General features: G+C 42.7%; 1 protein-coding gene across 6 annotated transcripts in view; it reads left to right on the forward strand.

The window, feature by feature from the left end:
- LOC132824447 (midasin-like) overlaps positions 1-12,654 on the forward strand; it is a 103,538-nt gene that overhangs the window by 74,722 nt on the left and 16,162 nt on the right. For all 6 annotated transcript variants that reach the window (XM_060838958.1, XM_060838963.1, XM_060838960.1 and 3 more), the window contains one exon: positions 9,808-9,936. In XM_060838958.1, coding sequence (XP_060694941.1) covers positions 9,808-9,936 — 129 coding nt within the window. The remainder of the gene's footprint in view (positions 1-9,807; positions 9,937-12,654) is intronic.

The raw sequence follows: 12,654 nt of genomic DNA on the forward strand, positions 1-12,654 counted from the left end.
GTTAATGGTGAATCAGGTCAGGGTAGGGGAGAAAGTGAGGTCTGCAGATGCTGGAGATCAGAGCTGAAAATGTGTTGCTGGAAAAGCGCAGCAGGTCAGGCAGCATCCAAGGAACAGGAGATCCGACGTTTCGGGCATAAGCCCTTCTTCAGGGCTGATTCCTGAAGAAGGGTTTATGCCCGAAACGTCGAATCTCCTGTTCCTTGGATGCTGCCTGACCTACTGCGCTTTTCCAGCAACACATTTTCAGCTCAGGTCAGGGTAGTCAGGAGAGGAGTTACTCATCACAGAATTGAAAGCCTATGACTAATTCTTGGTTTAGATCAATTTCTGGTCAAAAGTTACTCCCAGAATCTTGACAGTGATGGATTCAGCTAATGTCCTTAGATGACAAGAGAGAAAAAGATTAGATCCTCCCTTGCTGGAGACATTAATATTTGACGTTTGTGTAGTGCCAATGTTACATGCCTATAAAGCTGTTGGACTATAACCTGGTGTTGTGTGAATTTTAATTTTGTCCACCCCAGTCCAACACTGGCACCTCCACATCTTGCCTATTATCAGTCTTGTTGCTTACAAACACAGTCTGTTTCAGTATCGCAGAGTCTTGATTGGGACTGAACATTGTGCAATCATCGACAATCATTCTCACTTCTGACCTTATGATGGAGCCAGGTCATTAGTGAAGCAGCTGAAGGTGGTTGGGTGTGGGACACTGCCTTGACATCAGCCTGCAGGGATATCCTAAAGCTGAAACGATTAGCCTCCAAGAAGCAGCCATCCTCCTTTCAGACTCCAACCAGTGGAGATTTGTTCTCCATTTCACAATGTAACCACATTTGGCAGACTCTTTGATACCATCCTTGGTGAAATATTGCCATGTTGTCAAGGACAATCACTCTCACATTATCTCTTGAGTTCAGTTCTTTTCCTCCATGCTTGATGAAAATTTTATTGAGGTCAGGAACTATATGGCCTTTGCAGAAACTGAACATCAATGAGTTGGTTGTTGCCTGAATGACTCAGATTCCAGTGTGAAAACTAACTTGACAGAACATATGATTTATTTTTCTGTTTTGGGTACTGTGTTGGCCAGGTAGTAAACATAATAACATGAGACTGCTAATATGCTTTTGTTTTGTAGACATTTTTATTGAAAAGGAAAAGGTTTCTGGGTTTTTTTAAATAAAATTACAAAACTAATACAAGATAGTTTACAATATAATAACAACAACAATATAAATTAAGAAAACTAACTGCTAATCTGCTCCACAGATGACCAAAACACAAAGTAAGATATAAGAAAGAAGACATTATATATATATATAAAAAAAACTACAGTATAGTACTTAACTAACAACAACAACAAAGGTACATGAATAAATAAGCATTCAACATAAAATTATATCAAGTCATGACAAGACACCTATTTATACGGGATTCTTCCTCCTAGGGCCCCCCAAACTGACAAACATCATCCTCGGGGCTAATCAAAGGCCCTGGGCAGTATGGCCGATTTATTAACGTCGGTGTAGTTCAAGAAGGGCCACCATGTTCTATAAAACAATTCCATTTTTTGGTGCATCATATTCGTAAGCAATTCCAGGGGAATATGTTCCATAAATATCCTATGTCAGTTCGAAAGCCTTCAGGGACTTTCCGATATCCAGCTTGCTAAAATGTTTTTCCTCACACAAAAGTAGAGAATAGTAAACAGTTTCTTCCCATAAACATCTAGAGAAGGAAGATTTGGAAAGCTCAAAAGGAAAGACACCAAGTCCAATCTAATCTTCACTCCTAAAACCTTTGCCAAGGCATTCACTATACTGTCCCAATACCTACAAATCTTATGGCATGTCCACAAACAATGAGTGAGAGTATCAACTTCTAGTTTACATTTAGGGCACACTGGGGACGCTTCAACCTTAAACCTTGCAAGCCGCTCTGGTGCTATATGAGCCCTATGAATTATCTTCAATTGAATAGTTTGAGTCCTATTACTGTTAGAGATCTTCCTGCAATTTCCCAGATATCCAACATCTCCAAGGACATTTCCGTCCCCAATTCTTGATTCCAGGTTTTATATAACCATTCCGTGTCCTTTGATACTTTATTACCTAGCGAGTGATAGAGAGGACTGACAGAGGGTGCGCCCTTCGGCCGAAGCTCTCTCCTTTCCATATCCTTTCCATATCCAATCTCGTACTTGAAAATATCGAAAGAGATCCTTGCTAGGCAACCCGACTTCTGTTCGAAGGACATCATGACCTCCTCATTGAACAGATCTCCCAAGCAGGAGATTCCTCTGGGCTCCCAAATCTTAAATCCAGCATCTGTCAAACCTGGCTGAAATCCCAATGTTCCCACGATAGGAGTAAAAGGGAAGGTTTTTTGTAAATCACCCTCATCCTGTCGTATCATACTCCAAGCTTTGATTGTGTTTAGTACAATCGGGTTTTTACAATGATCCATGACAATTCTCATTGTATCCATAAATAATGGATTGATAAGGGGGAATTTTGCTTGGGAAGCCTCAATATCCAGGCAAATTGATTTTGGATCACAACAAACCCAATCAGCCACATATGATAGCAGGGAACTCAGCAGGTACTTCCTAAAATCTGGAAAAACTAGACCTCACCTTACTTGTGGAAGCTGCAACTTAACTAATTTAATAAGGGGCCATCTATGACTCCAAATAAAGGAGCTGAGCCAACCATAGAGCTTAGGTAGCACCTGTCTCAGCAGCAACAAGGGGAGCATTCTCGTTGGGTATAAAAGACGAGGTAGAATTTTCATCTTGATCAAAGCTATTCTTCCTAGCCAAGATATCAGGAGATCTTTCCAACATTGGAGGTCCTGCCTTATTTTCTCTAATAAATGCGTATAATTAGCTTTATAGAGTTGACCAAATGCCGGGGTAATAAAAATGCCTAAGTAGAGAAAACCCCCCAGTGACCACTGAAATGGGAAGCGGGATCCATCCTCAAAGTTGGATATGCTGGTAAGACCTCGTAGCAGCATGGCCTCTGATTTCATAAAATTAATTTTGTACCCTGAAAACATAACAAATAAATTAACCACTTGAATTAAGCAGGGCACAGATGTCAATAGATTATTTAAGGGAAAATGGACGTCATCCGCATAAAGAGTAATTTTGTACTTGCCTGATCCTACCTCCGGGGCCGTTTTATTGGGGTCAGTTTGGATTGCTTCCACCAGCGGTTCCATCACTAGTGTAAATAGTAGTGGTGAGAGAGGGCACCCTTGACGACAACCCCTGCCAACACTGAAACTATCCGATCTTATGCCGTTGGTAATCACCGCTGCCTTTGGGTCGTTATATAACACTGCGACCTATTTGGTAAAAACCTCTCCAGTGCCAAACCGCTCCAAAGTGTAAAAAAGGTATGGCCATTCCAAGGTCAAATGTCTTCTCTGCATCGAGGGAGATGACTAATCTCGGTGTAGCTCTTTGCTGGCAGACTTGTACCATATTTAACACTCTTCTGGTATTATTAATAGATCTGCGACCCTTAATAAACCCCGTCTGATCCTGTTTTATTATAAATTGTAAAACCCTCTCCAGTCACTATGACAACATTTTTGAGAGGATTTTAAAGTCCACATTCAGTAAGGATATAAGCCCGTACAAAGTACAGACATCTGGGGTTTTTCCTTTCTTGAGAATGGGAGAGATATTTGCTTCTCTCAGAGAGGGCGGGAGACTACACTGACTATATGAGTAGTCAAGTGGTCCAGCCAACTCATCTGTAAACTCTTTATAGAACACAACCTGAAAATCCATCTGGCCCAGGCACTTTACCGCTCTGGAGCTGCCTCACTGCCTCCTGCACTTCCTGAGTTGTAAGGGGGGGCATTCAAAAGAGACACCTCCTCTGAGGTTATGCCCAGAAGGACCAGACTCTTAAAAAAAGATTCAATCTTCCTCACTCTATCCTCATAGCCCTCCAACTGATACAGCTCAAAATAGAACTTGCTAAAAGCTGCATTGGTCTTTTTAGAATCACAAATAAGGGTACCAGCACCCTCTCTCTAATAGATGTAATGGATTGGAGCCGTTTTCTTTCTGGCAAGGTATGCTGGATACCTGCCCGGCTTATCGCCATGCTCAAACAATCTCTGCTTCACAAATAGTATCTCCCTCTTTGTTGTTTGAGTAAGTGCGGCATCCAAAGTAGCCCTGAGGGCTGTAATCCACTGTAATTTAGTAACAGACGGCCTATCAACATACAACAGGCAAGCCACAAGCTTGTTGGTCTCCCCTCTGTCGTTTCCAGGACACAGAATATGAGATAATCAAGCCACGTGCTTATGCCTTATGAGTTCACCATATCACCGATGGGTCACTGGCTGTACCTGAGTTAATGTCCCAGAAAACGTTAAATTCCTGCGAGAAGTATTTTATAAATTTACTATCCTTCAATAGCAAAGGGTCCATATGCCAATGTCGGGAGCCCATCTTGTTACCACTAGTTTTGACCTCCATATACACTGCTACATGGTCGGAAATAGCTATCTTCCCTATTTTACAGGACAATATCCAATTCAGAAAGGCCGCAGGGACAAAAAGCATATTGATTCTGATATGGGCACTTGAGCGGGTTAGAATAAAAAGTAAAATCTCCACCCTCAGGGTGAAGACATCTCCACACATCTACCAGCCCCAACTCCCTATTCAGATCAGTCAACTGCCTAGTACTCAGAGCTCCGAGGTATCCTGTCCACCTTGGAATCGATAATATAATTAAAATCTCCCCCTCTAATTATGTGACGCACCCCAAGAGCTATAAACCTGGAGAGCACATCAGTTATGAATTTCAAAGGATGTGCCAGGAGGCAATATACATTCAAAACCCCATACTCCTCACCATATACTAGAGTTTTAAGTATTATAAACCATCCGGACTCATGTTTTAGCTGGCTTAACATTTGGAACGCAAGATTCTCCCGGATAAGAATGGCCACTCCCCTACTTTTCAAATTGAAAGACGGAATAAACACCTGACCAAATCCTCCTTGCTGCAGCTTCGAATGCTCCTTATCAATTAAATGTGTCTCCTGTAAAAGGGCTGCATCAACCCTCTCTCTTTTTTAACTCTTGATAGTATATTTTTCCTTTGAATTGGTGAGTGGCTCCCTTTAACATTCCAGGTGCACCATTTAAACGAACAACTAGCCATGATCATTCAAGAAAGTCTGAGACCCCCCCAAGAGGAAGAAGCCTGCTCAAAAAGCATTAAGTAGAGACTGTAAACAATTCACATAAATTTAAAAATACAACCTTTGAAACAACTAAATCAAAACTACTAAGAACTATTCCTAAGAAATAACAGGATATAACTAAAAGGAGACTTTCCCCCTTGTCCACAGGGAGCACTCCTACCATCCAATAATCCCACCACGACGCTTTCCAGCTAGATCCGTGCCCCAGGTCCAGACATCACAAAGTAAGCTAAACAAATACCAATGTCTTATGACACAGAAATTAAAACGTGCAACCAACCCGCCCCCTCCATATTATTACCCTGGGCATTCTTGACAAAGCAGAAACATGAAATAAGATATATAAAATTATATAAAATTACAATCCCAGCAAATATTAAAGGAAAACTCAAAAACATTCCGCAATAACTAGATAAACCAAGCAAGTTCTAAATAAGAGTTAAAGGAAACCACCCCCCACCCCGCCCCCAGGAAAGATGTAAAAGAGAAAGGGGGAAGGAGGAGGAAAAATGGGGTAAAATTAAATAATTGTCCATATAGTTCAAGTCCTCCATACTATTTGAGAGCATCCAAAAATTCTTTTGCTTATTCCTGCAATCCGAAGTTATACACAGACCCTCTGTGACTGAAGCACAGCGTTGCTGGGTATCGTATGGAATATTGAATTTTTATATCCCCCAGATGCTTCTTTACCTCGTCAAATGCCTTCCTCTTGTATACCACAACTGGAGACAAGTCTTGGAATAGCATTATTTTCGATCCTTTATCTATCATCCCCAAAGCTCTGGAGGCCTCCAGCAACATTTGCTTTTCCCTGTAGTGCTGGAGTTGCACTCGGACCGGGCAGAGACACACCCAGCCGCACCCAGCCCAACCCAGACTCCAGCATCAGCAGTTGTGGGAGCTATTGCTCCAAAAAATCCACAAGCTGGGCATCTTCCTCCTGTTCGGGAAGGCCGAGCAACTGAATATCCTCCTGATGACTTCAATTTTCGAGGTCATCAATCTGCTCTTCTAAGCCCTGGATTTGAGGTTCCAGAGCCTGGACCTGACCCACAGAAGATTCAGCAGTGGTCTTGGAGGCCGCAGCTTGTTGCTCCGCCCCTCCAACACACTGCCCGAGTTTCTCAATCTCTCGATCATGCTTCAATCTTCTCTTGGAACTTGACAAACTCCAAGATCAGGCCTGTCTCTGCAGGTAAGTCCCCCAGAGCAGCACGGATACATCTGTTGCTGGGGAGGGGGTCCCTGCCTGTTGCAAACTCTGTGATCCTTTTCCTTTAGTCATTTTAGAATGTAACAAACTGCTAAAGTTTGGTGCAAAATGGCTATAGCAGCTGGGTAAAAGCTATTTTTAGTAGTTTAAAAATGGAGGAAGTTGGTACCCCACTTTGTCTGGGGCCTGGGCAGAGCTCAGCAGACTCAGACCTAATGGGTCGCTGTCATTTTGAATCCACTAATGCACTTTTAACAAAAGAGCAGAAGTTAATTATAACTGAAAGGAAAATAAAACCAAGTTTTTAATTTTTTTTAAAAGATTCTGTCAAAAAATAGCTGAAAGAAATATGCAACCCTTTTCCGAGCAATATCCTTCACAGACACCGACTCAGGGAAGTATCACTCCTACAATCCCTTTAAAACTTAAAAACTAACCTGACAAAGATGCAAATAAAGCCTTTAGGTGTCTCTGTGCTTATTCACTGAATGTCATTCTCTCCATTCTTCTCCAAGACACAGGGACAGGTTAACTGACCGACTTTGCTGTGACCTCACTACTTGTCGCTGCAAAATTGCTCAAGATTTAATTCCCGCTCAGATGGCCTGAATGTATTCATTGACAAAAAAAACTGTTCTTCTGGAATGGATCTTTTCTTATGGTCGCAATCTGCTCAATCTTCAGTCTCCACTGAATGCTTTAGATTACTTACAGTGTGGAAACAAGCCCTTCGGCCCAACAAGTCCACACCGACCCACTGAAGAGCAACCCACCCAGACCCATTTCCCTACATTTACCCATTCACCTAACACTATGGGCAATTTAGCATGGCCAATTCACCTAACCTACACATCTTTGAATTGTGGGAGGAAACCCACACAGACACACAGAGAATGTGCAAATTCCACACAGACGGTTGCCCGAAGTGGGAATTGAACCCAGGTCTCTGACACTGTGAGGCAGCAGTGCTAACCACTGTGCCACTGTGCCACCCACTTTCCCTTACTGTATCCTCCCTTCCCATTTGAAGTAATTTTGCTTCTAATCAGTAGGCTCCTCCACAGCCTCTGTCATTTTTCTGTCTGTTCTGTAAGCTTATAACCCAGAATATTTTGTTCCCATCCTGACCATCACACAGGAGGAGAAAGTGAGGTCTGCAGATGCTGGAGATCAGAGCTGAAAATGTGTTGCTGGAAAAGCGCAGCAGGTCAGGCAGCATCCAAGGAACAAGAAATTCGATGTTTCGGGCATAAGCCCTTCTTCAGGAATGAGAAAAGTGTGTCCACCAGGCTAAGATAAAAGGTAGGGAGGAGGGACTTGGTGGAGGGCGATGGAGATGTGATAGGTGGAAGGAGGTCAAGGTGAGGGTGATAGGCCGGAGTGGGGTGGGGGGGTGAAGAGGTCAGGAAGAAGATTGCAGGTTAGGAAGGCGGTGCTGAGTTCGAGGGATTCAACTGAGACAAGGTGGGGGAGGGGAAATGAGGAAACTGGAGAAATCTGAGTTCATCCCTTGTGGTTGGAGGGTTCCCAGGTGGAAGGTGAGGCCTCATCTTCCGCTTGGGAACCCTCCAACCACAAGGGATGAACTTAGATTTCTCCAGTTTCCTCATTTCCCCTCCCCCACCTTGTCTCAGTTGAATCCCTCGAACTCAGCACCGCCTTCCTAACCTGCAATCTTCTTCCTGACCTCTTCGCCCCACCACCCCACTCCGGCCTATCACCCTCACCTTGACCTCCTTCCACCTATCACATCTCCATCGCCCTCCACCAAGTCCCTCCTCCCTACCTTTTATCTTAGCCTGCTGGACACACTTTCCTCATTCCTGAAGAAGGGCTTATGCCCGAAACATCGAATTTCTTGTTCCTTGGATGCTGCCTGACCATCACACAGCCATGTCTCAGTCATGACCATTACATCATAACTACAGTTTGTATCTGTGCCTGCAGCTTGTTTAACTTATTCCTTATTCTCAGTGTATTCAGATAATAAACTCTGATTTGGACCAAACCCTATAGCCTGTCCCTCAGCACTGATGCTTAAGTCACCTATTTATTATTTCAGTCTAATGCAATTTAATGAGGAAACATCTTATAATATTGCCATTCGCTCTCATGCCTGAATTAGGATTCCTGACAGTTTCTTGGCTCTCTGTCATGTTCCTTGAATTAGAAACAGTAATAACTTCTTCCAAGCACACTGAATATTTTGAAATACCCATGACTACCCTATTTAGCCTTTCAGATAAGGCATTGATCCCAGGTTGGTTCAGGTACAGTCCATTCCAGTATTACAGGTCTTTTCTGTCCCAATACTGGGGTTAGTGCCCCATGAAATGAAATCCTTCTTTCCTCTGTCACTCCTTTAACCATGTGTTTACTTCCATCATTTTCTTATGTCTACGTCAATTCGGACATGGCATGGTTAATAATCCAGAAATTGTAACACTTGAGGTTCAGTTTTTTTAATTTGCTCTGAATACCTGATATTCCCCAAACAGGAACCAGTGCCTGTGTTGGTCTCAACATGGACTACAACAACTGGATCCTCCTTGTCTCGTTCCAATATCCTTTCAAGCTGCTTTAAGATGTCTCTCACCTTGGCACCAGGCAGGCAACACACCAAGCGCAACTTTGCATCTTGCTGACAATGGATGCTATGTGTATCCCTTACTATACAGCACACTACTATTATCACTTCTTCTTGCTCCCCCTACTTGAGTAGCTTCTTGTACCATGGTGCAGTGGTCAGTTTGTCCATCAGTTGGACCCTCTAGCAGCAGGTGATGGAGAGCACTGACCAACGGAACTGAGCACTTTGTTGTGAAATGCTCCACCAGCAGGTCATGACAGTGAGGGACGTGAGGTGGAGCAGTTAAATGGAGTCTCACTGGGGAAAAAAAGACAAGGGGTCTTTGGTAAAAGTAGGAGAAGAGAGGCAAAAGCTCTCCTCAGCTCAAAATTATTCCACAGACATCCTTCCATGTAAATGCCATATATAGTTTCTTGCATATCCTTAATTATTTTCATGTTTGTAATTAACTGACACCTGTGGAATAAAGAACTCTGCTTCACCACCTTTCGGTCATCAGTAAATTCAAATTTCATATTACTTATGGTCATCTGCCTTACTAATGTCATGTATTAATTGGTGTCAAATGATGATTACCATTTCCCCTTGTAAAGTACCTTGGCTCATTTTACTGCTTTAAAGTGGTGTATTAATGGAAGTTGTTGCATTTTCTTCACAAGTGGTATTTCATTAGCTAACAGCACGATTACTGGTCCTCCTTCTCCAGTCTGAGGTTTACACTGTTGACACTGTTATTTACTTTGCATGAATATAGAAACAGAGGAAATCCACACAGACAAAGACAGCCATGAGGACAGGACAATGCAGGTCACTGATCGCAGAACCCAAGATCAGTTGCAAGATGAACATAACCAGGAAGCTGAAGATGGAATTAATCAAGAAGGTAATAACCTCAGGATAGTTTTTTTAAAAATTGTCATATAATTTTGAGATACAGGAAAGGAGTACAGTAACATGACTCTATTTAAAACTGTAAGGGGAAGGTAGAAAATAGTCTGGGAGAGATACTTGAACTGAAAATTATTTTAAATTTATATAGCGAATGTCTCTCAGATCTACTTGTGTGCAGTATTTAAGATGTTCGAGATTTTCAACTTTCCAAGAATATCTTTGATGAATGCAACTTGAAATTCAATGGCGTTTTATTGTTTGCATTTCCAACAGTTCATTCCAAGTCTCCCCCAAATTACTTGCCTAGCACACCGACACTCATAGAGTTACGGAGCTGTGTAGCATGGAAACAGTTTGTTTGGTCCAATTCACCCATCCTCACCAGATTTCCTGAATTATTCTCATCCCATTTGCCAGCACTTGGCCCATGTCCCTCCTAACCCTTCCTATTCGTATACCCGTCCAGATGCCTTTTAAATGGTTGTAATTGTACCAGCTTCCACCACCTCCTCTACCAGCTCATTCCATACACTTACCACTCTCTGCGTGAACAAGTTGACTCTTAGGTCCTTTTTAAATCATTTCACCTTAATCTGATGCCCTCAAGTTTAGGATCCCTCCAACCCAGGAAAAAAGATCTTGGCTTTGCACTCTATCCATGCCACTCATGAGTTTATAAACCTTTAGAAGGTTACCTCTCACCCTCCGACACTCCAGGGAAAATAGCCCCAGCCTCTACACCCTTTCCCTTTTGCTAAAAAGCCTCCAACCCCAACAACATCCTTATAAATCTTTTCTTAACCCTTACAAGTTTCACAAAATACTTCCCATACAAGAGGTAGATCAGATTTGAATGCAATATCCCAAAGGTGATCTCAAAAATACAGCTAAAGCATGACCTCCCAACTCCTGTACTATGTACTGACCATAAAGGCAAGCATACCAAATGCCTTCTTCACTATCCTGTCTTGTATGATTCCACTTTCAGGGAACTATGAATCTGTGATTCCAAGGTCTGTTTGTTCAGCAATGCTCCTCAGGACCTTGCCATTAAGTGTAGAGGTCCTGCCCTGATTTGCCTTATCAAAATGTAGCATTGCGCATTTGTCTGAATTACATTCCATCTGCCACTCCTTGGCCCATTGGCCTATCTGATCAATGTTCTATTGTACTATGACGTAACCTTCTTCGCTGTCCACTACACCTTCAATTTTGGTGTCATCTGCAAACTTACTAACCATACTCCCTGTGTTCAGATGCAAATAATTTTAAAAATAACGAAAAGTAGCGGACCCAGCATTAACTCTTGTGGTACACCGCTGATCACATGCCTACAGTCTGAAACGCAACCCTCCACCACCACTTTCTATCTTCAGTTGTCAAGCCAGTTCTGTATCCAAATGGCTAGTTCTCCCTGTATTCCATGTCATCTAATTCTGCTAATCATTCTACCATGATGAACCTTGTCCATCACCTAATTGAAATCCATATAGATCACGTGCACCACTGTCATCAATCCTCTTTGTTACTTCTTCAGAAAATTGCATCAAATTAGGGAGATATGATTTTCCATGCACAAAGCCATGTTGACTATCCCTAATCAATCTTTGCCTTTCCAAATACATGTAAATCCTGTCCCTCAGGTTTCCCTCCAACACCTTGCCCACCACCAATGTCAGGCTCAATGCCAATAGCTCCATGGCTTCTCCTGACCACCTTTCTTAAATAGTGGCACCAGGTTTGCCAACCTCCTGTCTTCCGTCACCTCACTTGTGACTATCGATGATACAAATATCTCAGCAAGGGACCCTGCAATCACTTACATAGCTTCCCACAGAATTCTCGGGTACACCTGACCAGGTTTGGGGATTTATTCACCTTTGTGCGTTTTAAGATGTCTAGCACCACCTCCTCTGTATTATGGACATTTTTCAAGAATTTTCAATATTTATAGCCCCATTTTCTCTTTCATATCCTTCTCCACAGTAAAAGACTCATTTAGTATCTCCCTCATCTCTTGCAGTTCCAGACATAGCTGGCCTTGCTGATTTTTCAGGGGCCATGTTGTCTCCCTAGTTACTCTTTCATATTTTATGGAATCCCTTTGGATTCTCCTTAACCCGATTTGCCAAAGCTGTCTCATGTCCCCGCTTTCCCCTCCGCATTTCCTCTCATAAGTTTTCTCTCCTGCCTTTATAATCTTTAAGAGGTTTAGTAGATCTCTGCTGACTATGCTTGACACATGCTTCCTTCTTATTCTTGACCAAGACCTCAATTTCTCTCATCATCCAATATTCCCTACCCCTACTGGTCTTGCCTTTCACCCGAACAGGAACAGGACTCTCCTACACTACCTATCTTCCTCTCCTACCTTGCTTGGAGGAAACCCATCCACCTGACTGTATCTTCGGTTTTTCTCTCATCCTCCAGTGGTCATCATTTCAACCTCCAGCTCCGATAAATTCCTTACTGCCTCAAACTGCCGCACCAACCAATCCATGCAATGAAATAGGACTTGCGACCATGCACACTAACTGCAGACATACTCATCAGTAACATGGAACCTCTCCCTAATCTCCCACATCCAACAGGAAGGGCACATCACTCCACTGAAGGCCATTTGTGCACCTCAACAATCCTCAGACCCAGAAAAATAGCTGAGTCATACTGCTCTAAAAAAACACTGCTCCAGGATAACCTCTTACCTATT

This window comes from Hemiscyllium ocellatum, chromosome 18 (assembly GCF_020745735.1).
Source record: "Hemiscyllium ocellatum isolate sHemOce1 chromosome 18, sHemOce1.pat.X.cur, whole genome shotgun sequence".
NCBI classification, from domain to species: Eukaryota; Metazoa; Chordata; class Chondrichthyes; order Orectolobiformes; family Hemiscylliidae; genus Hemiscyllium; species Hemiscyllium ocellatum.